Source organism: Camarhynchus parvulus, chromosome 20 (genome assembly GCF_901933205.1).
Source record: "Camarhynchus parvulus chromosome 20, STF_HiC, whole genome shotgun sequence".
Taxonomy (NCBI): Eukaryota; Metazoa; Chordata; class Aves; order Passeriformes; family Thraupidae; genus Camarhynchus; species Camarhynchus parvulus.
The window spans coordinates 4,275,086-4,301,567 of NC_044590.1; the positions used below are offsets into that span (position 1 = coordinate 4,275,086).

Below are 26,482 nucleotides of genomic sequence, written 5' to 3' on the forward strand. Positions count from 1 at the left end.
GTAAATTTGCAGTTGGAAGTCACTGTGTGCAAATGGCAATCTGATGCCCAGAACAGTTCTTCTGGCACAAACACGCTGAGCCTACGTGAGCATCTGTCATTAAATTTATACATGAGTCAAATTCCTCCTTGGTTGTTTGACCTTTGTAAGATGGAGTGCGTGAAGATTTAATATAGAGGTCTGAGGCTTGAACAGATTTTGCTTAAATGACATTTTGTCCAAGTTTCTTACTACTATCTCTAGGGCTAAGTCAAGTTTGTTCCAAACTCCAGTTCCAGACATTCTGTGGGCTTAGTGAGGAGGCACCTCAGGAGGCAGCTGTACTGTGGGGTCTCACTCACTCTTTGCTTCCCATGTGCCACTCACAGCTGTGTCTGAGCCTCTTGGACATTGCAGAATACACAGGTATTGTCATTGGATGATAATGAGACATGGATTTAGCGGATGTTTTCTGTTGCTTAAAGTGTTCTTTTGAATCAATGTGGTTGTGTCTGTTGGTACTCCTAAAATGTTTTTCTTCCTTCCCTGTGATCCCAGATGGCTGATAAGGATGGCAGAGCTCCATCCTGGAGTCTGGCTGAGCAGGTGATCACCTTCAGACCTTGTGTGCCTTCTTTCTGAAGCTCATGGTGAGCAAATGCTTCGGGGGCTTGGTGGCTCAATACCAAATTCCCCACAGTGGGCTTCCTAAGGGAGGTGTGGTTTTGCCGTCCTTTTGGTGACACTTTTACCAGTGCACCTTTGACACCCAGTGTTTGCTCTTGCCAGATGGTCTTGGGACCTGGAAATTAGGAAGGGAAGAAGGCAATGAAAATGAGCTCTTTCCAAGACTTGAAAATGGTTTTGCTTAAGGTAGAGCTGCAGCACAGCTACAGGGCTTGAGCTGTCAGTCAGCTGGCACAGGGGGACAGGACATTTTTGCTGGAGAGCCTGCTGTCCGTGGTTTATTCCCGATATCCTGTGTGTGCTGTAGGGCACAGCTCACAGGCACTGCCAGAGCTTCTCCTCAGCCAGATTTCCCCAAAGCAGATGGGTTGTGAAGGGTACATGTGTTAAGGTATTGGCAGAGGGGAGTTAACTCCAAGCTGTGAGAGGTTGTGGCTGAATGTTGTTGCTGAGAGAGGTCCCCTAGTACAGTGTACGTGGTTTAGAGTTTTACATTCACATGAAATCATGGCATAGATATTTTTGCATGTTAATAAGTGCAATGAGTCAAATGTAGACCAAAATTTGCTTAATCATGGGGAAAAAAGGCATGGGCGTTAGTGAGAGTGGGATGCTGCTGTTCCACAAGCACAAATGGAGTCTGAGGAGCATTTCAGGGTAACTTCTTTGATTCATTCATGCTGCTCTGTGAATGAATCACAGAGCTTCTCTCTGCATCTCTCCTGCAAGACCTCAGGTAGACTTGGAGTTGGTGCAGCCACTTTCCTACCAGCCTGTCGTGGGTTTACAGGAAGCAGGTTTTCTGGGAATGGAGTGGCCAGAGGCCATAGGTGTCCAGATTTATGACACCAGGCTTGGCCACTGAGGGTGGATGCGCCTCTGAGAACACAGGGGTTAGAAGCAGAGCACTCCCTTGGCTCCCTCTTTGATTTCCGCCAGCAAGCGGCAAGCCTCCCCTGCCTGGCTTCGAGCTGGGCGGGGAGGGGAAACCTGCAGCCCGGAGAGGTAGGCCTGACCCCTCAGGATGGAAGGGTGGTGGGGGCACCAGGAGGGGGCAGCCCCCAGGAGAACAGAGGGAGAGAGGCCCCGAGAAGATTTGGGCAGCCCCCACTAGAAGATGAGAGAACTGGGGGCCTGTGGCCTTAAGTATATGGCCTGTGGAGAAGGAGGGGGAAGGGGGGAGTGCAGCAGGGAAGGAGCCTGGCCGCGGGCAGGAGTTTGTTAACCCCTTCTGGACAATGAAGACCTCACAAGATTTGACCTTTCCCGGAGGGGAGATGGAGGGATGATAAAGAAGAAATGAGCAAATGAATGACAGTTGGAGCAGTGAGTGGGTCTGGGAGAGTAAAGAAGAGGCCGGAGAGAGACGATGGAGTAGCTGGTTGCTGACTTTTTGGTAACATGAAATTCCTGCGAACAGAGTATCAGGGGGAGGCTTGGGGTTGTTTGGAGACCCCCAGATATGGGGAAATTTTTGATGTAAATTGATGTTTGTCAGTGGTGGGGCTGGGCATGCAAGGAATATGCCCCATTATGGACTGGATTTTGGGTTTTTTCTGTTTTTTTTGGCTATTTTGGCGGGGGACTTTGACTTCAGGAGATTTTGAGGCTTCAGCAGGCTCTGCTGTGGTTGATCATTGCAGGTTTATGTGACTGTGTAGTGTGGTGGTTGGTAAGTGGGCATGCCAGGATTTAACCAGCAGAGCTACCTAGAGTAGGGATATTTGCAGAGTAAAATTATTATTTAGATTAAAATAAGTGACATTTAATTATTTTATTATTTTACAGTATAAATCTGCCTTGAGAGAGAGTGGTTGGTCTCTTTTAGAATTTGGTTTCTTCTTTGGCTTTTTATTCCCACTGGAATTAAGCTGGAAGACTGGAAGACTTCATCCAAAACATGGGTTTGGCTTTATTATGACGTGCAGCTTTTCAGCTATTTAGTGTGTTGCACTATGAAGCTGGAATCTCTCATATGGGCAGCAGTATAAGCATAAAATAGTTTAGCAGTAATAACAAATTGGAGGAAGTGATTGATAGTCCCTTGTCAAAATAAATTTCATATCATACATTTCCTGCCCAGGGAGGCTGGGGGGGAGGCAGGGTATTATTCTGTTTCATTTTATTGTTTTCCTGTTGCTGTTGGCAAATACCTCACCTACTGCCTGCTTCTGCTGTATTAGGTTGCAGAGGGAGAAAAATAAATAGTGAATCTTTAAAAAACCCAATCTTTTATTAATAGGGAAGGGATTAAAAACAAGCAAAAATCCATATTTTCATTAAATGTTTCATGAAGTGTCCTTGTTTTGTGGAAGCATTTTAAAAATATTTGTCAGAGAACCAGGTTCTTGCAGACTGAACCGCTCCTGTTAAACACCAAAATATTCAAGCATGGGGGGAAGAGGAGTTGTAAAATCACCCCATGCATGCATTTCTTGAGGCGGTTCAAAAGCGTTCTTTCAAAATGTTCCTCCACTGTGAGAGGATTAATTCTGTTTGCTGTGAGACAGGGCTGTGTCCTGAGGCTAGTGACCAGCCACAGGTGCCACCACTGCAGGGGGATATGGGGATGGCAAAGCCCTTGCCCAGCTGATGCCCGGCAGGGCTGGCGCTCTGCAGCAGTGGGGCAGCAGCACAAAACCCACTGGGAGGAAGGAGATTTTCCATGAGCAGAAGCAATGTACCTAAAGCAAACAAACACAGCTGAAGCCGCTGCATCTCAGGACTTCTGCTGCTCACAGTGACCCTGAGATGTGTTAGAAAGTCTCTTTTCCCCAGCGCGGCGGTCAAAGAAGGAGTCAGAACTCTTCAGTTCTCAGTCTCAAGGTTGTTTATTGTATCTTGTCTATAAAATTCTTTCTCCTGGCCTGCCGAGGTCTGCTCAGCAAGACAGTCAGAGGCACTCTGCCTGTCCCTGGGCGGTGTTATCTTTTTATACTAAAAACTACGTGTGCAATATTTACAATAACTTTCCAATACCTATCACCCATGTTAGACAGTGAGCTTCTACTCTAAGCCACTCTAAAAGTGCCAACATCACCCAGAAGATGGAGGCTAAGAAGAAGAAGGAGAAAGGCTGGACATGCCCAAATTCCTCCTGAAAAAAAAAAAAAAAACCTCAAAAATCTATTCTAAAAACCTCAAAAATCTATTTTTCACCCTGTGATAAATTCACTATCATTCTACTTAAACTCTCTTGACTTGTAATTCTTCATACAAGGTTGGTAATTGTTTTTCCCAAGGGCTAAATCAAAGGCACAGGGTTCTTGGGCTCTGTGCCAAGGTCTGTGAGCCCTGCCAGGGTCTCGAGTCCTCCAGGGCAGCCAGAGGAATTTCCTGGGTTCCCACAGCTGCAGGAGCAGCTTTTGGAAGGCTCCCTTTGCTGGCTGGGGAATCCAGCGGGAACATCAGGAGCCGGGCACGTCCTCTTAAGGATTTACCACCCAACTTCTCAGTTCTTTAAAGGCAAGATTAATGAGCACTTTATCCAGCGCATATGAGCTGCCTATCAAGAATATTTTCAACAGTGCACCAGTGATACACTGCAGATAGTGCTGACAGAAGCTAAAGTGAAATGTCATACTTTGAGATCTGACGCCGTGTGCAGTTGGAAGAGGGCCTGTACTGCCTTCAGAGACTGACAGCTAAATCCTTCATTCTTTCAGCTTCCAACATATGGCATGAAGTAGGGTGTGAAAGATAAATTTCTTTGGATAGGTGCAGAAAATATGTGCAACATTTTTACTGGTTGGCTGCATAGAAAGATCAAAACAGACGTGTTTTTCCGAGAGCAGGAATTTCAGGCTTTGAAATCGTACCTCCAGATTGCCCACGTTAATGATGGGTACCTGCCTGCAGGAATTAATGGAATTCTCCATAAGCCTGGCAGAGACTGCTGGGGAGAAAGTGGGTCAGTGAGGCCATGAGGGTTCCCTGTGTGCCCTCAGCTGCCTTGTGCCATGTTTACTGTTAAAACAGGGAGTTGGGAGAAAGCTCCAAATATGACTCAACTTCTCTTTGCATCACTGGAAGGTGTCCATGGAGCCATGCTGTCTGTCTGTATAAGCATCCCCTGTATAGCTGTGTGTGCCTTTCATAGATTCCAAGTTATTTCAGGATATTGGGATGGGATTGACTATGAAGCAAAGCACTCAGTCTTCATCATCTATTACCCTGATACGACTCTGTCAGAAATTTGGTATATGCTTAATATTATGTTGCTTAAAGATTTCATCCGTACAGCTGAAGTAAATTGCTTCACAGAGGTGGGTGTTTTAGCCAGACAGAAGATAAAATATTAATCTTGATTAACTCAAAAGTAAACAGATGTTCTCTGATGCCAATATTGCTAAAAACTACATTCATAACTGTATATTTTAGGATCAATGCAATTTATTCTCTCAGGAGATCTGTGCTATTGTAAGTTTAGAGGCAAAGTAACCAGGCAGACATGGAAACCAGTACATAAATATGCAATGAAAATCTGGAGAATATGAAAATGTAGAATTTAGGAATGGAAAAAAGAAAGCACTTTTATATTGTCATTTTATAAGAACTAAGGGGGGAAAAAAGGCATACTGATAAAATATATCCTCTTTTTCAAGCCTCTTCCCTTACCCATCTCTCCCTGCCCGTCTGCAGTCTGTTCTCTTGATTTTGTGCTCAGTAGGACAGGACTGATCTCTTGCTCTACCTTCAAGCCATCCCCCAGGTAACCCTGTGCTGTGCACTGTGAGAGAAGGGGACAAAGGATATTGTTTGTTTCTGAGTTTAAGGAAGATTCTCTGACACAGAAAGTCAAGTCTTTATTTTAACTCCTCAAACTGTTACCCAGAACAATTTAAATATGTAATGTTTCCTTTTTACTTGCAAATTGGTAACAGAAGCACCCAATGGGAAAATTCCCAATAGGAAATGCAAATGAAAGGCCTCATTTCAGTGAGTGTGGAAATCAGATGCCTCTGGAAACAGGTTTGCTATTGAATATGTCATACTCTGAAACTATGGCCAGAAGATTCTACATTTGACAGAATACTGGAAAATTATTTTATTTATACCTGCATTTTGCATGTGCTCCTTGCAATATGTGAGAGTGAGGAATTTGGATTTTAACCAGTGAAATGTGAAATGTGAAATGTGGTCATCTGGGACACACTTTGGCCTGCTCAGTCCTTTCCCTGTTAACTGACTGACTGTTCCTGGCTTCCACAAAGGTCACTCAGGCTGCAGGCAGAGGGGCGCATGGCCCAGCCAAAGAAATCAGAGGAACAGGAGAATATGGAGAAGCTCAGATTCAGAAAATGTATAGAGTATTCAAAACCTGATGTCCTCCTGCACTAATACATATTTTAATGACAGCAAATCTGGCCCCCATGTTTATAGTTGTGCCATGGATAGTGATAAGGTTGGAAAGAGGCAGGAAGTTTATTTGCTCTCATTGCGGCTTGAAGATTCATTCTGCTTTTCTTCTGGGCTCACACATTTCCAGCAATTGAGGGAAGAGTTTGAATGCTGAATATTCCATCTAACTGTTTACACTTTAAAATAATCTTCAGATTTATTAAGGTGGCATCTCTGCAGGATGAAATCTAATTCAGAGGCTAACAGCTAATAGCAATAATTTATAGACAGAGATTGTTTCTATCATGGGCAATCCTCGATCATTCCTCAAATGCCTTTCTCCTTGGTGTTGTAGTGCTGGTTTTACAAAAAGATAGATGATCTATCAACAGAGAGACTGCTTTAAATTTCCAGCTTCAGGGGCAAATGTGTCCTTTCCTCTCCTCCCCTGTGTGAGAGCAGCTCTGCCCTGGGGCTGTGGTACATATGGATTATAGGGATCACAGCCCGTGCTTTAGGCAAACATCCTCTTTCCCAGTGTGGAGACAGGACTGACCCAGGAAGTGCAGCCTCTGCAGGGATTTTTGGAACCCCAGACCTATGGTAACTCTGCTCCTGGAGGGAGGCAGAGAATGGAGATGGTACAATTTACTGGAATGTAAATTGGGAGGCATGCCAGTGAAATCTGTGAATGTGCTATTATTTAAACCACGACTGAAATTAGACTCCAGCTGCATTTATGGACACGTGCCCTGGCTATTTGCTGGAATAACCCAAAGGCACAGGCACCTTTGGAGTGAATTCCTCTTTCTATTCCTCCTTTTTGCTTAAAACCCATCTCATTTATGTGTAGTTGATTCATATTATTTCTCTGCTTAGCACGTTATGAGCAAATGGAGCTGCCTGCAAAGTTGCCAGTGAGCTGCAGCCCAGCCTGGCCGCCCGCCCGGCGGAGCCAGCTGTAATTCCACCTTGGCAGCCTCCAGCAAAGGGAACTCTCCCAGCACCATTCCAGCCCCTGCTGATCCAGCCTGCCTCTCACTGGCAGATAAAGCAGGAAAATGTTTTATCCCCATACCAGTTTTTGCAACCTGATCCCTGCCTTAATGTTTGGTTGAACAAATGGGGTGTAAGCCACGTTAACATCATATAGCCACTTCTTACCTGTGATAAAACCTTCCTGTCTCTCAGCCTACATCCCATCTGTTGGGAAATGGTTTAACATAGAGCTTTTTGCTTGTGGGGAAAAAAAAACCAACAAACCAAAAAAACATTGGCAGCCCCACAATGTTTCTTAAAAACCTTTTATGATGTGCCTACACCTTACTCTGGGATCCAGTCTCATTTTGATTCTTTTTTAAATCGTGGTCAGGAGAAGGAGTAGAAAATCAATATTGGATAAAAGTGAATTACAGCCTGCTCCTGGTGTCCTGTAGCAGTGATACATAAATGCCAGTATTTTTTGTGGGGCAGAAAGGGCGTGGTGGTGGCAAATCTGGAGTCACACGTTTATAGGGAAGTTTGTAGGCAACAAGGGTGATGGGAATCTTACAAAAATCTTCAGGCATCTGTGGAGCCAGCACAAGATTAGCTGCATTCTCCTGGTCATTGCTGCAAGCATCTGGTAACCTGGGGAAACTGGAGTGCTGCTCCAAAAGAGGATGGGATGATGTGCTTGCAGGGTTGTTACCCTGCCTAGAAAGTGGGATAAGCAGCATTTCATTCACTTTTCTTACTCAGCTGTAACTTCAAGAACTAATGTAACCAATAATTAAAACTAGAATTTTCAAAAGATGCTAAGCCAATTAGACTCAAAATACAATGGAAAGTCAAGGTGAGTTAGGCTTCTAATTCCCTTAGGGGCTAATTTCCAACAAAGTCTAAGAGATTATGTTAAGCCTATTAATGCAATATGAAATTATAAATGTCTTATAAAAAATTATCTTGTGTAGCTATCAGTTTACTTCAACTCAGCAGTGCTGATTCTTTTCAATAAGGGGAGAAGATGAGCAGAAGAAAGGAACAGAAATTGTCTCTCTGTCAGACCTGTTTGGCAGCAGAGGAGATTTAGTCATCTTCCTTTGGAAGACAGAGGTCTTGTGTGGAAGAAGTTTATGACGGCTGTTATGGCTCAAAGTAATTTGTAGTTTTTCAGTCCTGGGTTGCTCTGAGGTTTAAGAGCATCTCAGCCTACGTGATATGGCCCCAGCACCTCTTTGTTACACAGTATTCTGTGTTTCTAAAATGCAGGGGTTTTTTGAATTTAAATACAGAACTCTGAAATCATCCCTCTGTATTTTCTCATAGCATGGAGTACTGCATTTGAGCATAATCACTTCTCATGTCAAAGCTTCAATTACATGATTTACTCTTCTAAAATTAAACATGCAAGTACCAACAATAATAAAAAGTGTTCTGCTTAATTCTAAAATTATTTCAGCTACCAAACAGATTTGGCTTCTTTCTTCAAATTCGGGATATATTTTGCATAGAGCAGCTAAGGGTGAAGAATGTAATCTGTAATTTCATTCCTAAATTGTGTGTTGTGTCCATGTGTATTTAATCCTGTGACTTTAGTCTTAAAATGATGCATAATTGTGCATTAATTAGAGGTACTAATGCATTTATTCCAACACATGGGCTGCATATGAGATGCAGCAAGTCTTGCATTGTTGTAGCTCTGGGTGTAGGTTCAGCATCTGTTTTGCAGATGCTGATGAGCTGAATTCCTCTTTGGTAGGGAGCAGAGAGTGGAGCGCAGGGTGAGATCTGCACTGCAGCATCCCTGCTGTCTCCTCGTCACTCAGGCAACCTGTTTGTGCAACCTGGGTGCACACGGCAAGGTGAATTTGCTTTCCAAAATCTCCTTTAGAGCTCTCCCTCAAAAAAGAGGGCTGGGGATTTGGGGGATGCTGGTTATACTTCCCAAAGGTCCTGTGGCTGGGAATGTCCTGGTTTGGTTCTGCAGACTTGAGGGAGCCACAGCCTGGCTGCTCAGAAGGGCTCTGTGCAAGCTCTTCACCTGGATGAAATTGCAGGATTAAGGGCTTTTTTTTTTATTTCTCTCTGATGAGAAAAGTAAACATGAGAATTTAATGAATCTGGATATAGATTATCTGAGAGGTGTAGACACCACAATCCCTACCCTGAGCTGGCTGGCAGAACAGCATCACCAAGTGTTTATGACTGCTTTCCATTTTTGTCTTTTACTTTTTAACTTTGTAGACATTCTGATTTTGCAGTTATTTATTCCAATGTACGCAAAGCTCTGAGTGGATTTGTGCTGCTGAAATTAAACAGGGAAACAAAACAACTGTGGGTAATTAGGCACATTTCATGTATCTGTGTACGCATCTTAAAACAACAGAAACTGTCTATATTCACACTGGAGCCTCGGATTTGATGGCATTCACTAAATCTAATTATAGGCTACAGGAATTTGCAAAAGTCCCTGAATGTTTATGTAGAGTTTACTATTTTCCCCCACAGTACTTTGATGGATTTTACAATTAATCTTCAGATTCATTTGATTGGAATTTAGAATTCTTGGGTTGCATCTGTTGCTGGTTGTGTGGTGTGGCTTTACCCTACACCACTTAGTGCAGGGTGTTCTTTGCATGCTATTGTACATAAGGTTTTTTTTACATACCAATAATATTGCTCATATAAGTTTCAAATGAGAAAAGAATCAAAGAAATGGAGCTTTCTTAAGTCCCAGAAGACTTTAAGTACTGCAGGCATTGTTGAGATGCTGAAGATAACAAGAGAACAAAAAAATCCAATTAAAATAACATTTCTTTTCAGCCTCCTCTCTTACCTGTTTTCTGTGAAATATGCAATCTTGTTAATTTTCTACTACATCATCAGGACTCATAAAATCCGAGTCACTTCAGCTCTTGGCATGTCCTTTAGTACAAAAGTTTTTTTTCTGGGAAAAGTATATATTTGCCCTCAGCACCCACTTTGTTAGTCAGTGCTGGCTGGTGTTGCTGACTCTAGAGCTCCTTCTGGAAGGAGGAATTGCAGAGGAATCAAATATGCTCTGAGGCAAATAGCCTGGAAATCCCTCTGGCTTCTGCTGTTTGGGAAATGCAGGACAGAGGTTGATGGGGGAGTTGGTCCTGGCTTGTTAGGCTCAGTTTTTCCCAAGCTGCAGCAGATTCCATGGTCTGGTGGCACTGCCAGGACCTGGAGGGATCCATGCTTCAGCTGGGCATCCTCGAGCCCCAAGGACACCTCTCCAGTCCCACACATGTGCATCTTCTTGTTCCATGGTGGGGTTTTTGGATGTGGCAGCATCCCTTTACTGATTTTTCACCAAGACCTGTCCCGTTGGCTCCTGGCAGATAAAGTTTTTCTCCTCTCCTTTACCTGGCTCCAGCTGCATCCCTGGCCACCGGGGGAGCAGCGAGTGGTCAGGGGAGGTCACTGCGTGCTCTGAAGTAAATTTCTGAGCATCACACAACTTCAGACCACGGATTCCCAACAAGTGAGCCAGCAGGGCTGTTCCCAGGGACTGCCTTTGCTGCTGGCATGGTGACTCGTGGAATGACCTCCTGCATTTGAACACGGTGTAGAAAGGCACTTGTGTCTGTCTAAACCTCAGCAGCACATGACAGACTGCACTTAGCAGGAGCAGCAGGTGCTGAGTGCCCTTTGAGACACTGCAAAGGGATACTCTGACACCTTCTCCATCAGCCAGGGAAGTCGCTTGGGAGGTGCTTTTGTATCACTGCAGGGAGTACAAGGAGCTGCAGAATAGAAAGGGGGTTTAATCAGACTGACTTGGTGATATCCTCTCACCTCACCCTCCTGATTGTATCTGTGCAGCAAGGAGCTGGTTAATTTTAATGACAAAAATAGAGAATCTCCTTATTGAAATTTAAATTAGGTTAATGACTAGTGATATGGCTAAAGGGTATAATTTACAAAACACAAATCCCTAATGCAAAAGTGTGTGTTCAGCATCACACATGGAAATCCCTTGGTTTTGATTTGACTGGCGTAAAGGCAAAAATCAAACACAAAATCTCGTTAGCATTTCCAAGACTGAAACGCAGCCCACTTGAGCATGTGTCTCCCTCTTCCAAAGGGGAGTCTGCCTCTGAGCAAGCTGAGCTCCTGCCAGAACACTTCCCCCCTCCTTCCCTCCCCAGGATAATGCCTGGATTGTGAGAAGGGATCAACCTCCATTTCCAAAGGCGCTTGATGGAGTTACCAGGTTTAGGGCAAGGTTTGAGTCACTGGGGATGCCCATCTGTCTGTGTGTGTTGTAATGGGAATGGAGCATCTCTCATACCATGACCTTAGGGGTTTTTTAACCCCTGTTTCAGCAGGAACTGCTGAGATGCTGGTTTCCCTTGGCAGTCTGGCCCAGTGTGTTTGCACTGGGCTTTTGCAGCATTGCTTGGTACCAGGAGATACTGGAAAATGTGATATATCCTTGTTATGCTGGCAATATTCAGCTTTAATCACAGTGCAGGGTCGTTGTACTCTGCCAAGCTCATCTTGGTGCAATTGGCACACCCCAAAATTTTAGGAGTGAGTGGAGCAGTGAAGGAACGATGAATCACTGGCCTCAGCACCCCTTTCTCTTCTTCTCGCAGTCACCCACTGCACCCTAAATGTGTTTCCTCTGTCTCCTCACCTCCCAGCTGTCTGTGCATTCCAAGTTACACTTCTGTCGAGTAGACAGCAGTGAAATGAAGGATCTGGAGGCGAGGGAAGGGAGTTGGGCGACTCAGAGAATGTGGGAATACAGCGAGTAGGAGCTTCTCTGACTGATGGAGTAACAGCATCACGAGGCACGAGACTTTACACACAGTGCTTTTGAGGAGTGTGTGAATTTCTCTTCCCTTGGCACTTGAAGTGACACAGAACTGAAGGCTGTGTCTGTGCTGTGCTGGTCAGCTGGTGTGTGGGGCTGCTCAGACTGGCAGCAGAGCATTGCTCAGACAGGTACTAATGGGCACCACGGTGCTGAAAGGAACATCAGTTTCCCATTAGAACCAAATGTTTCCTGTGTCTCTACAAGCTGTGGTGTGCATGAAATAAAAACCTCTGACGTTTATGAGGTTCTTTACAGCATGGGAGCAAACAGTTACTTTTAGTGTCTTAATTTCATATGGACATTTTACTTGCCTGGTGTGTTCAGTGACATCCATGAAGAACAGGAATGACATTAAAGCACTGCACTGAATTGCTGGTAATTTGTAGAACAGAACTCATTCTTTTCTTATCATTTCCCATTTTGTGAACATGACTTTGTGAATTGATTTGACTTCAGAGTGCACTTAGGAGATAGCATTGCATGCAGGCTCTTCCAAGTCATCTCAGAGTAGAGCCATGCTGCTTTCTATCCAGAAGAAGTCTGGAAAAAACATTTTGAAATAAATTAACTAGGAGATACTGCAGCTTAAATGAGTACAACAGCAAAAGTAAAGGCTGGTACTCTCTTCAGCAGATAATTGGTGTATAAATAAATGACATCAGAGGAGGAAAAATTGGAGGTATTTCAGAAATAGAAATTGAAATGAGTGAGTTGGAGGAAACACGGTTTAAAAGTTGAAACAACACCGGGTCCTTGGACTGAGAGAAAAGACTGACTTACCATGCCCCTAGGAAAGTTACAAAATGGATGAGAAAGAGTTGGTGTTGTAAGATGATCTAGTCACACTTTTAATCAGAACCATCTGTACTAGGTAAATTTCTGAAAGTTTTAAGGACAGTAGGTGAGTCAGTATAGCAGTAGCTGAAATCTGAAAGTACAAATCAGAAAGAACCCTAGAAAGTGCAGGATTTTTTATTTTAAATTAGTTACACCACAAGATTTTGTTGGGAGTGGAGACTGCTCAGTTAAAAAATGCTTTCAACTGCTGCTATCTCTTCCCTCACTTGTCTGTCCTGGTTTCAAGTCACATATGAGTAGAGAGAGGGGTTTTACAGGTATTAAAACACAGATAAGAGAGTAAGGACTCTGCATCTGTGTATTTGCAGCTACAGGTTTCCATGCTAGGATTACAAGGTGAGCACAGGATGTGTTTTGTATTTCAATTTTCTCTAGGTGTCAGCCTGTTTGGGCCACAGCCTGGATCCTGCATTGTACCTTGGGGTCTGCTACCAGCATCTAAGTAATGATAAAGCATTAAAGAATAAACTAAACATAGCATTTGTTGACCTGCTGCTCATGTCTGTTTTGGAGCTCTGTATACAAAATGCTGTTGAGAAAAGTCCCAGGTTTCCCTGGCAGCTGGGAGGCTGAAAGCTGTGGCTGCCTTTTTACCTGTGGGAGTAATACAAGAGCATCCATGAGTGGAAGGGCACTAGGAAAGGCAGCACTGAGCCATTCCAGCTCTCAGCACCCCATGGAACCAGCAGCTGCCCACTGAGCATTTTTTGCTTTCACCTGATATGGAGTGAAACCCATTGATAGAAGAGTGCAGGCCTCAGAGAGAGGAGCTGGGTGGCACATGGGGGATGTTTCACACCAGTGAAGACATGGGAGTGAGCCTGGGGAGCAGCTTCTCTGAGCATTTCTGCTCCTGGTGTCCAGCAGATGTCTCTGCAATGTGGGCTCCACTCTCAGCGCTCCTGGCTGGGTTTCCTCTTCCTTACCCAAGCTTGTGCAGAGCTGTTTAACCTGCTTTTCATTCTGTGTGCAAATGACCCTTTTGCAGCAGTAATGACAAATCTCTCCCCGTGCCGTGGGAGTGCTGTGAAAACAAGCAAGGACAGCCTGCAGGACCAGCCTGCCTCGTCACTTCCCATTTTTATGGAGGCTGAGGGATACAAGTTCTGCACCCTCAGCATGTTTGAATGCCTCCAGGGGATGTTACACAAAATCAGGTGAAATCCAGTGCTGGATGCTGATCATTTTTCCTTCTTTCCCCTCTATTGGCTGTTGGATGCTGAGGGCATCCATTCCCAGGCTGCTGCCAGACCTGGGCATGCAGCACTGCCTGTGCAAGGACAAAGCTCAGCTCACCACTAAATTTGGATTAGAAAGACCTGGGAAGTGTGACCCTGTCAGATGTAGCACTGAGGGGTACAATTCCTACTGCCATCACTTGTGAGTGAGCTGTGAGACTCGATCATGCACCAACACTCGTTAGCAGGGCTGAGAACTGGGGAAAATTGATGTTTTAGCTGAGTATGTTCCAACGTACTTCAAAATCTTAAGAATTAATCAGTGAGTTGTCAGAGAGCTTCAGACTTATTACTTTTTAATAGCATTTTTTATTACTTGCTAATTATAAGGTGAGAAAGGTGTGAGGCACTGCTAGTATTATAGTTCCTTAAGTAAATTGGAGCAGAAGGTCACAATAAATTGAAAAGTTATTAAGTATGTACTTTGCTGAAGACATAATGCTTATCATTATAAAACACAGGAATACAGACACACTGGGTTTTTTTAATGTCCACAGATGGCACAAGCTAATTATTCTCATTTGTATAGCACCTTACACCTCTGTAGATTTTTTTCAGAATGTTGAAAAACAGATGATCACGTCTGTTTTTGTAGCTGTGTGAGAGTTTTTCATTAACAAGATCAGGCAGGACCATCTGTGTGTTCTAGTAAAAAGTTTACCACCAACAGTGAATTCAAAACTTTCAAACAATGGATGAATTCATAATTTGTCATGTGTAGATACAGAGCCTTGGCTGACAGCCCGTGCAGCTTAGGCACAGGTTCCTAAATGCATTTCTTAGGGAGAAAATGCCAGTCATGTTCTGCTTTGCATTATTGACCAAAGGAGGTTTTTAGGTTTGTGCCTTTTGTGTCAGTGCAGGCGACACCCACAGGCGCCTCATTCAGCATCGTCACTGGAGAGGAATGACCCCAGAGGATGCTGGTGGAGCCTCTTTCCCTCCCCTCTGAACACAGAAATGTGGGAAGTAGCCAGGAAATCTCAGGGAAGGGGCAGAGGTAGGTTTTACATGGATTTCAGTGTGATTTCTGCTCTCCTGCAGAGCCCAGCAGGACAGGCAGCTCCACGCTGCAGTGCGCAGAGTGACTTCAGCCTCAAGACAAAACTGATGGAACCCGTCAGTGTTGGGTACAGCTGATGATGGAATACAGTGGAGTATGGAACTGTCTGCTGTGTGTGACTCTGAGTGTTGCACTTTCACACTTCCCATGCAATTTCACTCTGCCTCAGCCTTCTTACAGCGCCTGGCTGCCTCTCCCAGTTCCCTTCCCTTGGGTCTGTGCTTGGAGGCAGCCTCATAACTGCATGCAGGGCCTTGTGCAGTACAGATCCCAGCTGCTCTCTGTTCCACACCAGGGCAGCTGCCCCCAAAATGTGAAATGCCCTAAAAACAAGGCACTAGTGAGGCACACCCTTTGCATCCCTGCTTCTGCAAATGGGATGGTTCTTTGGGGCACAACCAGGCTGGGGAGACGGAACTTAACGCAGGAAAAGGACAAAAAATGTCGAAAACAGATGGGGGCAGAGATGTCTGGGTATTTTAATTTTATTTTGTCACTTTTAATTTCTGTTGGACGCAGCCTGGAGCGTGGAATGGGTGCTTGACAAGCAGCGAGGAGAGCAGTGATTTCTAACCCTGAGCACTATCAGCTCTCTCAGCTTTCTGTGGCTCGTGTGCCTCCCATGTGCGGTTGTCAGCGCTCGCTGAGGTTGGGAGGCTCGTTAGCTGTGGATGGATATCGCTCGTTAGAGGTAGAAATGCATCTTGTCTTTCCAAGGGAAACATTAACAGTTCCACTCTGCAAATTAAGGGGTTCATTTAAGTCTCTTCCAAGAGCCCCATGAAAAATTGTGGCTCGTACATGTGTCCTCAGCCAGTCCTGTTTGCACTGGAGTGCACCAAGCGGAGAGGGCTTCGTCTCAAAGTGTGCTTCTTTTAATGAGCCATTGCCTTTGTGTCACACATAATTCATGGGCTTGGGAGCCTGCTCAGGTGAGATTTTCAAAATTCAGTGCTTGGGCTAATTTCAGGTTTAGTTTTACTGAGAAATTTCAAACCTACCCCAGGTGAAGTGGGGAGCTGCTGACGTCCCCACAGCCAGCGTGAGGAGCAGCATCTGATGCTGCTTGCAGAGTTCTGCATTTTGTCAACTGTTCTTTCTTGGATGAACCATTAAACTTTTCCCTTCCTCATGTTCCCAATTTTGCAGAGAAGGAATGGTGATGCTTTTGTATCACAGAAAAGCTTTTCTGAGTTGTAATTAATGACTGACATGTTTGGGTGTTCGGGGAGGAAATCTCCCTTGAATTATTGCTTTGTGAGATTATTGTTTTTAGAATGGCATGTGAAAAATTTTCTTCAAATATATTTAATCTTCTCTTGGTATCCTTCATCTTCCTTGTTCTTATGTCCAAAATGTAATTATAAAATGTTCCCTTAGGAAATAAAAATTTTAAGTGGACTCTTTCAAGCTGTACTTGAAATTTGGGAAGGAAGAGTAGGGGCTGCAATTGTTGCTTCTTTTATTTCTTGATTTATGCTGCAGTGCTATTGAGCAGCTGCAGTTATAGACAGCAGAGAAGTAGGAGCTGTACAAAATAAACATTTTAAATATAGTAGACTGTGATGCATTTTGCTACTCCAGCACCCAACCCCAAAGCAATGATGAAATTATTCATTTCTTGGCTTGCTTCTGTTTTAAAAAATAAAACTTCTAAAAATAATAACCAAAACATTTAGGTGCATTATTCTCCTGGCATGGAGGATACAAGAGCTCATTTTGAGATTTTGCCATATTTGAAATAAACAACCAACAAAACTTCAGGATATAATAATGCTTCCAATATCTTGGGATTTTTAGATCTATATACAAAAGGTGCTTTGCTACACATTTTTGTCTTGCCCTGTGTCTGCATTTTTAATGATAGGTGTGCTTCCAGCTAGCACTCAGCTTCCTGCTTTCTCATTAAAAGCAAACACCAAGGACACACCAAGGGTTATGGAGAGAAGATGTGTCACAGGAAGAAAAGAAACTGAGAGAAACCCATCCCAGTTTGACACTTCTCTGTTACAGCCTGAAAGGTGTTTTTAGCCAAAGTAGCATTCCTCTAGTTATACAAAAGCATAATTGAGAATTATTTTGCAGACTGTGGTCTTTGCTATTTTAAGTTAATTAAAGAAAAGCTGTTTATCTGTGCCTGTTCCCTCACTGGACAAAAGACCTCCGGTTGTTTCTAAGCAAGGTTCCCAGCCTCATAGCTGTGCTGTAAATGATCAATAGCCTGGTAATGAGTGAGCTCTGTGCCTCCACAAGAGCCGAGAACATTGCTATGGGTGGGATGGCTTTAACTCCGTATTGTGGGATGATAAACTACCTTTTAATAGAACATTAACATTAATCTAAACAAGATTAGTGGAGCAAAGCATTGCACGAATAAGCTTGCTCAATTAAAACAGATGGTCTTCCATGCTGAATGCCATTATGTTCCTGAAGCCTCCCTTGCATTCCCACACGCTCCTTCCAGTGGCACCGAGTGTGGCACATACAAATGTGCCCAGCTTTGTGCCACAGCACTCACTCCATCATCTTTTACTCCGAGAACTCTTCAGGATTTCATATTTATCAAATGATTTCTGAATGATTAACACAAGATCTTTACATTTTCTCCTAATTACATGTCTGTCATTAATCTTCGCTATTTCTTTTGCCCCGAGCGTTTTAGAGAAGCTGGAGAGTGATAGGATTCAGCAATTAGGATCAGCTGTAAGCATGATTAAGGCTGTCCAAAACCAGAGGAGAAGAAAAAAAAAAATCTAAGACTGCAGCAACACTGTGTAGTGTTAGCTAAAATTAATGATCAAACATTGCATCTTAGCATCTTAATATTGTCTCAAGCAAAATGGTTTTGCATTTGGAAGTAGCACACATTCACAATCTAATCACTCGTTTTTCCCCCAGACAAGCTTTTACTATTCATTACTAGAAGAAACAGAGTTTTGTTGCTTCAATATTTTTTTTTTCCAGGGCAGAAGCACAGCAAAGTAGTCACATGTATTAGGAGACCTTAAGCTTTTCAAAATTTTTTAAAATTGGTTGCTTTAAAGGAACCTCTTAAGGAGTAATTCATCTCTAGAGCAAACCTTTCAGTTCAAACCAGCTAAATTAAAAGGTGGCGTAAGCAGGCAGGATTTGACCTTGTGTACCCACACCCTGCCTTGCTGCTAAAACAGAAGAGAATGTTTTAGTAATCTAGCTAGAACTAAGCAGAATAAATCACTAAATACTGTGTAGCTTCAGTAGCTTGGAGCAAGCAGGGTGTAACAAGAGGGTTACCTCTCTGTCCTTTGCTTACCCTAGAGTATTCTTTGTAGACTTGATCATGCTTCAGCCCTCATTTGCCAGATGAACAGTGCCAGAAAAGTGGCCTAAATTCCAGACTAATGGAGATAAACCCTGCTGAGGAGGGTAGCTGCCTGTGAGTCCTCTGGATGCTCATGGTTTGGAGTGGCCCTGCATCAGCCAGGGCTGGGCTGGCTCTGCTCTGGTAGACCAGACAGAGTTTGAAAAGATGAAGCGATGCTTTGCTTGCCAAGTGATGTGAGTCCATAACAAGTGTGATTTAGGCCAGCCCAGGACCTTCATTGTTCAGTCTCCCCTTTAAACATTGAGTGGAAATCCAGGCAATGGACAATGCCCAATGGAGCCAAGATTTTCAAAACAAGCATTGGGATGAGAGGCTGGAGAGGGCACAAGCACTTTCTGGTGCTGGGTAGTAGGTGAATAAAATTCATTAATCCTTTAGCTGATTTCCTGCCTTGTCTGAGGTACTTGGCACTGCTCATTTTGAATCTCCCTTTCAAATCAAAACAGGAGTGTTTTTCCTGTGCCCAGAAATAGAGAAGTGACTTTTGGAAAGGAAGCAAAAACCATTTCTGAAGGAATGGCTGTCAGTGCTGAGTTTCAGGTGTGAATTAGTTTTTGTGGAAATACTGTCTAGAGAGCCAGTCTGCCTGGTGGATGTCAGTCTGGATTTGGAAAACACCCCCACAGGGTGAGCAGAGGCTGTTAATTATTGGTGGGCACTGGAAACTGGATGATGGATATGTACACCACTGCTCAGTCACTGTGACTTAAAAGTAAATGAAATTTAATGTGAAATTATGTATGATTGACAAGATTAACTGTGGTCTTAAACCAGCTAATATGCTGGTGGGAATGTTGGCTTTTCATTTTTGGGCTTCCATGGCAGGCTTTTCCAGAAACAAGAGCCCCAGATGCCTCTAGCCTGTACACCAGCTTTCCAGTAAAGATAAATGAACAGTAAATCGCAGGAGAAAGGAGGAGGTGTTTTAGACAGGGAAGTCTGTTCCAGAGGATAAGCTTCCTACCCTAAAAGCTCATGAAGTTTGCCTGATAATGGGCAGCTCATGAAGAAAAACCCATTTGGTTCCTGGTAACAGGGGTTTAGTGCAAGTCATCAATCACTGCCAAAAATCAGCAGTGCCACACGAGGATGAGGCGTGGGGATGAGCAGCAGAGCCATCCCTCACTGATTCCTCCTGCACAGCTGAGCAGAGCTGAACAGGATATTGGTGCTTTGCTCCTAAAGCATCCAGAAACAGCAGGGTAGGGAGGGAATATAAAATCCCCCTCCACAGGGGCATGTTGTGGGCACAGGTCCCCAAATGGCTGCCTAAGCACAGTGTTTTAAACAAGACAGGCTGTAATTTTCACTCTGAAGCTGCTGCTTGGGTGGGTCTTGCCCAGGTGGCTGCATTGGTGCCCTGTACCTTCCCCTCTCCCAGCTCCAGTCCCTGTGCTGCTGGAGCAGAGCTGTGGTTTTCAAGCCAAGGGAGCTGCAGGTGGGTGCCAGGCAGGTGTCCTGGCACAGAGGGACCATGTCAGCCCTGTGCCCATCCCAGCCTCCCTCCCTGGGCACTGCCAGGACCTCATCCTCACCACGTGGGATCAATGTCCATGGTGTTCTGGGAGGTGAATCCACAGGGACAGTGCTGCAGAGACAAGGGACTTGCCTGTGGCAGGCAGGTTCAACACAAAGATTTCCTCATTTTTGTTTGGTCTTTTATAGACATTCAGGAAAATGTTAAAGTGACAGGTACAGGTCAGGATTGGTGCGGCTGGTTGGGATTCAGTGGAGCTCAATGTCTGTCCCCTCTTCCATGTAATGACCTGCTGTGAGATAGATTGAGAGTGGCTGGTAAAGTTTTGATGGCATTTTATATTTCATGGAGTAGAAATGTTGTTGTATTGGAGCTGCAGAGGATTCCTTGTGAGTAGTTTCTCTTTTCTTTGCTGGCTTTTCATGTTACTTTTTCTATTTGCCCAATGGTCTGGGTGAGCTATTCATGCTTTTTGCTTTAAAGGTCAGAAATACCATTAAAACTGTATGAATTATGGACTGAATAATACTTTTTTGTTTCTTACTTCAACTTTTTGCAAGTTTTCTGTTGAAAAAAAGGTAGTAGATGGTTAATTTTAACAGTCATTTGGGGGGTTTGAAGCTTTGGTTTTGATTAATTCAAGTATAGCACCAGTTCATAGACATGAAATTGCTGCTTGATGTACCATTTATTGCCACTGCCCCCATAGAACAAGAGGGAAATTTAGGACAATTTCATATTTCCAGGACAGTTTCAGGAAACCTTTGCCAGTCTCCATCATATAATCTGTTAGGAGGTCAATTCACTGGTAATATTGTAAACATTAAAGGCAAAAAAGAAGAAAAATCTCTCTTGTAGGCTGAGTCAATAATATGAGCCATCCCTATAAATGAGTATTTTAATTGGTTTATTGGAGTTTATTCATGCAAGTAAATTTTGTAGAATATCCTGCTTTTTATGTAAAGAGAATCTTGTTTTGTTCTTTGGATGGCTGCTGGTCATTTTTTTCTTCCTTATCACATTGTAGAAAAGTAATGTGATTACTGAACAACTTGAATTAATTGGAAGAAACTGAGATAAACAAGTGCCCATTCTCCCTCATCTTTGCATATTAGCTTAATTTGAGACCTGATCCAGGATGAATAATGAAACAGCAAAAATTAAAACTTGTGGTCATAGCACTGCAGCACAAATGAGTGCGTACTTGTTCTGTGCCAAGACTTATTTTAGTATTTAAAATAAACCTGAGGGTGTAATTTCATCACGTTCCTAACAAAGTGTTTACATTGAGCTAGACATCACTGACAGTGGTAGCTGACAGTCCTTACTGAGGCCTGCTCTGGAAAAAACTGCAAATGTGTGAGTGCAAAGTGTTGAAGTGCTGCTCCCTGTGCTGGGAAAGGACACAGGAGCCGGGGCTGTGTCCTCGTGGGGCTGGTGCCCTTCACATCTGCACAGGGATTTTCAAGATCACCTCATTCCAATCCCACTGCCCTGAGCAGAGACGCCTCCCAGCTTGCTCAAAAAACCCCATCCAGCCCAGCCCTGATATCTGTGTAGCTCTAAAAGAAGTGGGGGTTGAGATCTGGTAGGATTTCTTTTGATACCATTCATCACATTTGTCTAACCTTTCAAAGATACCAACCAGTCGATGTTTCTTTTTCAACCCATCAATCAGTAAACAAAAAAATGAAATTACAGCCCTCGTAACTGACTTTTATCTCTTCAAATGGCCCGACTTTTTGTTTTCAGCTGCAGGCTCTCACAGTTGAGCTGGTGTGGAAGAGGAGCAGGCGGCCTGATGATGGGCAGCTCTGAGATGACTTCCATGGAATTTGGGATTTTTTAATCATGCTTCCCCTAGCAGTCGCCTCAGAATGATAAGTAGTGGATGTCAGTGTGGATTTGGAATAAGAGAAGGTATCTGTTTACATGCAAAACTTGTTAATTAAAAAACAGATACGGAGCCAAGATATTTCTTGCGTACTTGTTGCTCTGCCTAGAGGGTTGGTTGGTTGGTCTGCAGATGGTTCAGCACACGAGTCGTGCTCTGTGCTGACACTGAGGGAGGAAAACACAGCTATTGGCCCTTTTTGCCTTCCAATTTCAGCAGTTCAGACATCTGGGGCAATTTCTCATCATATTCCCAAAGCTGTGCCATGAGTGGGACAGGGTTCTGCCTGAATGGGCCTGAGCTGCCCAGTGGGTGTGTTGGGCTGGCAGAGATGAGATCTGCTGGTCCTTCTGGAGGGTCTGTGTAGGACAAATAAACATTTTCAAAAGCCTCAGTCATACAATAGAAACATTAGGACATTTCCAGAAATAGTTTCCAGCCTTTTTTGTAAGTCGGGGAGAAAAGCTGGTTGGGTTTGTCATGTCCTTTTTTAATTCTTTTATTTTCTACAGAATTAATTTTTATGGGTGATGTAGAGGCAGAGAAAGTTAAAGATTGCAAGTGGTGTTTATTTATTTATTTATTCATTTATTGCACTCTGTGTTGTGATGGTAGTTGTTCAACAATAGAAATTAAAAAGTAATTTCTGAATCAGCTTATTCCCAGAAAGTTTAAGAATATTATGAGAGAAAAAAAAAAAAAACAAACCCAAAACAACAGAAAATTTAGCCCAAAAAACTCTGGCTATGATGGCTTTGAACAATTGCATTCCTGACTGTTACCCAGGGGAGGAACAGTGTTTTATTCTTCAGGTGCAGTATGGATCTGTCCCATCTGCTGAGGAAGTGCCACCCCATGGAGATGCTTTAAAATGAGGACACCTGGCCACGGGAACTGCTCCACACCCCCAAAGAGCCCCTGGGGTAGTGAGAGGGGTGCAGTAATGAGGGATTTTTGCCTGTCACCACACTGGTTTGCATTAAGAGCAGCAGATATTTATACTCTTCTTTTCTCTCGGAGTTTATTGTTATAAAAAGAAACTTTTTAATCTTACACTGTTCATGAAATCAGGTGCAGGCTTGCCTGCTAATCACTGGTTTCAGTGGTGCTTTTACTTCATCTAAAAATTCATTACAGGGATTACTTTAATAAAGGCCATATGCACATTTTAAGTAAGTTTTTGTACTATTTTTAGAAAGAGCTTTCATTTTGTAGTTAATAGTGTAGAAAAATGTCTAGGTGGATAAAACAAATACAAATATAATAGTTACAAGATCTACTCATAATTAAAACCCAAGGGGAGTGAAGACAAGCAATAAATCAGTGTTTGTATGAACCAGATGTTGTCTATTTTGGGCAGTGGTGGAACTCCACGTGGCTGAGACTTTGTGGACAGTAAAATGTGCTTTTCCAGCAGAAGCTGTTAGCCTTTGTGTCTTGTGCCAGAACTGAGACACTTCTGTCATTAGCTGCTCTCCATCCTAAAGATGTATTCAGTTCAGCTGTCTGCACCTGAATAGTTTATGGAGCTTGGGTGTTTTAGAAGGTTTAAAATGGAGAAAGAAAGAGTTTTTAAGAGGGAATCCACGCAGGTAGCAGGATGCTGCTGAAGAATCACATCCTGCATCAAAGCAGCATGTGTGTTGTAAGCATTTTGCAAAACCAAATATGTTTTAAAAGCAAAATGGAAAAAAAAATCTGATATATCCAGGCTGATGCTATCTGCTCTCAGGAGCAATTTGATCATAACCCTCTTTATATCCGTCCCTTCCGCTGCTGAAGTTCCCTACCTTAAAATGAATTTGTTCTGAGGCTGCTCACTGGGGGAATCTAAACTGGTCTTTGCTATCAGTGGCACGTGTTTAATGACAGTTTACTGCTTGCCTTACCCAGCTCATCTGAGGAATCCCACTGCTAATTGTTGTATTATTATTGTTGGTATTGTTATCTTTGTTGTTATTTGCTGCCCCTGCAGCCCTGTGGGCAGAAGTGGCACTGGCACTGGTGTGGCTGGAGCTGGGCTCGTGCTGGGTGCATGGGAGTCTCATCCCTCCCACATCAGCTCCCAAATCACCTTTCCCTCTCCAAATCTGAGGAATGCAAGGCCAGGTGGGCTCAGCCCGGCCGCCGGCTCCACACACGGGCTGCTGCCCATAGGTGGCAAAATGCAAATTTCATTGCGGCAAGACAATATTTTCCTTTTGGATTCTGGGTTTTGTGTGCTTTTGGAAAGCATTTGGCAGCCACAGCAAGTATGTTTACAAAAAGAGCAGAACTGGTAAAGTTCAGGTTCGTGTTTGGATTCAGCCCCAGCAAACTGAAGCTGAAGCTGTGCCAGACGTTTGAAGCTGCCAGACGACAGTTCATCTCAAACAGAAAGCTGAAGAGGGGGAAAGAAATTTGTCAAATGTATTCCATGTGGAATTTCAGGCAATTTAATTTGATTCACTACACTCTGAAATGTCTTGGACTTCCCTATTGTTTCTTTACTTTAACACTAAATTTGATACCTTCTGGGATCTTCAGTGCTTTGTGCTGCATTTGTCACGTTCTCTAATTTACTGGCTTCAGTCTCTCTCGGTTTTAATTGAAGGGACTGAGCCCAACAAAAGTGCTCCATGAAATTTAAAGTTGCTAGTTTAATCTTGAAGTTGTTCTTCAGGCAAGGGGACAACTTTTCTTTTGGACACCACTGTAAGTAAGAAGGGCCAGAGAAGATGAATATAAAAAAGAGGAAAGGGGAAGTTTCAGTAAACCTCATCCCTGTGGCTCCATCGGTGGCAGCAGCAGCAGCCAAGCTCTGTGGCTGTGGGGATGCTGTGGTCAGGACATGTTCCAGAGTGGCTGCAGAGGCCAGGAGGCTCTGCTTGGGCCAGTGATGACCAAACACCAGACTGCCTGGATCTGTGTTTTATTGTGGTTTTGCTTTTCCAGTTAATTTCCTGCTCTGTGGATGAGTTTCCTGTGGAGTCAGTGTACACAGGAGCCCAGCTCCAGGGCAGGATCCCCTGGCTCTCTGCAGCCTGGCAGCTCTGACACTGGCCAGGGTTTGTTACCCCCACAAGTGCAGTTTGGGCATCAGGGCCACTTGTTCTCCTCCTGTGCCAGACACAGAACCCAGAGCCTCCATCTGTAAATAAAACTCGCTGAATTTGTCCAAATGTCAAAGCACTTGAGCCCACCAGGAACCAAACAGTGTTTTATTCTACATAAAAGTAATTTTTCTTGAAACCTGCAGACTTGTGTAGGTTATAGCTGAAGGTAAAGGACTGCTGCTGCTTTTTGTGCAGGCAGAAGAGCAGAGGTGCACAGCAGCTACAAGTTAAATATAGATACCCTGCCTTGACTCTTTCAGGTAACAAAGTCTTCCATTTCTAATATTCTTGCCTGAAACATCTGTTCATTTACTGCATTGGGATGTGACTGCCTGGATCAGCAGCCGTTCACACTCAAGCCAGGCTGAGGAAGATGAGAACACTCAGCCCCAAAGTTGTCAGTGTTTACACACAAGTCAAGTCCGTAAGGAGTTCAGTGTCTTTACTGGCGTGTCTGATTTTTTTTCCTCTGACATCTGCAGCCTCTGTTTCTAGGTGCTGAGAGTTTGTTTGTTTGAAGAGTGTGAGGAGAGAGAAGCCTGAGGCCGTCTGACACAGCTGCAGAGTTGGAGCATCTCTTTCAACTTCTTTTCCTAGGCTGCAAATGGCCTCTGTTCACTTTGGTTTTTTCCTCACTAAAAATCTTCCTGCAGCTCCCGATGCCTTCCTAATACACTTCTGGCAAGTTGAAAAGAGATCTGTGACAGAGAGGAAAACCCCCCAAGGGCAGCAGGTCGCTGGCAGTGGGGCAGGTGGGGCTGGCAGGGGTGGCTGTGCAGGAGCTGTGTGTCTTTCCCACTTCCCACCAGTGCTCCCAGTACTGGGATGTTCCTGTACCAGCAGGGCTGGGCTCTCTGCTCACATGGGGATTGTCTCCAGCACAGTCCCAGCCTCCCAATAGCTCCTTCCAGGGATGCTCCTGCCCACAGGAGTGATGGGCAAGCAGCTGTTACAGCCTAGAGATTGCCCTACCATTACACAGACTCCACCCTTTATAATTATCACACCAAGCTTCCATAAAACTTGCAGTTCTTCCTCAAGAAATGCACAGGGGTGTTTAAAGTCTTTTCCCACATAGGTAGTTTGACAAACATGAGAGTGTTGTGGAGATCATTAGTGCTAAGAGAAAAACCTCCAAATAAAGCGCCCTGGGATTTATGTGCTCTGTGCTGGTAATAATAATTAGAACATATCCTGCTGCAGGTAACTCCCACAACTTGCACTTTGCTCTGAAGCTGGGAAACTCATTGATTAATCCATGGGGTCAATCAGTCCATCTTGTTTGGAGAGTTAATCTCTGGTGTGCACCAGGACCAAGAGTGAATCAGGTTTATTTACTGCTGCTTAATCAGAGAACCCAAACTCTCCTGTAGAGTGGTGAGAGGTTTGTTTCTACTTAGCCTTTAATTGCAAAATGATCTCATTAGTGCCATAGTGAATCTCAGTACCATCCTACAGACGTGTGGAATTTAAAGAGCAAAGAATAAAAATGGTTGCCTGCAAAGTCTCAGCATCTGCCACAAAGTGTGGTGCAGTTGGTATTGGCAGGATTACCCAAACCAGGCTTCTCTTTATTTGCCTTTTAATCTGGAGCTGGACCATCAGCTGCACATCCCAGTGGCTTTCTGTCTACATTGCTGCTAAAAGCAGAGCAGGG

General features: G+C 43.9%; 1 protein-coding gene across 4 annotated transcripts in view; it reads left to right on the forward strand.

Moving 5' to 3' along the window:
* CDH4 (cadherin 4) overlaps positions 1–26,482 on the forward strand; it is a 416,711-nt gene that overhangs the window by 213,162 nt on the left and 177,067 nt on the right. The window contains exon 1 of one of the 4 annotated variants that reach the window (XM_030963160.1): positions 14,741–14,932. The exons of the other annotated variants lie outside the window; for them this stretch is intronic. Coding sequence (XP_030819020.1) covers positions 14,893–14,932 — 40 coding nt within the window. The 5' untranslated portion in view covers positions 14,741–14,892. Of the gene's footprint in view, positions 1–14,740; positions 14,933–26,482 lie in introns of those variants that run through there. 4 annotated transcript variants of the gene reach the window in all.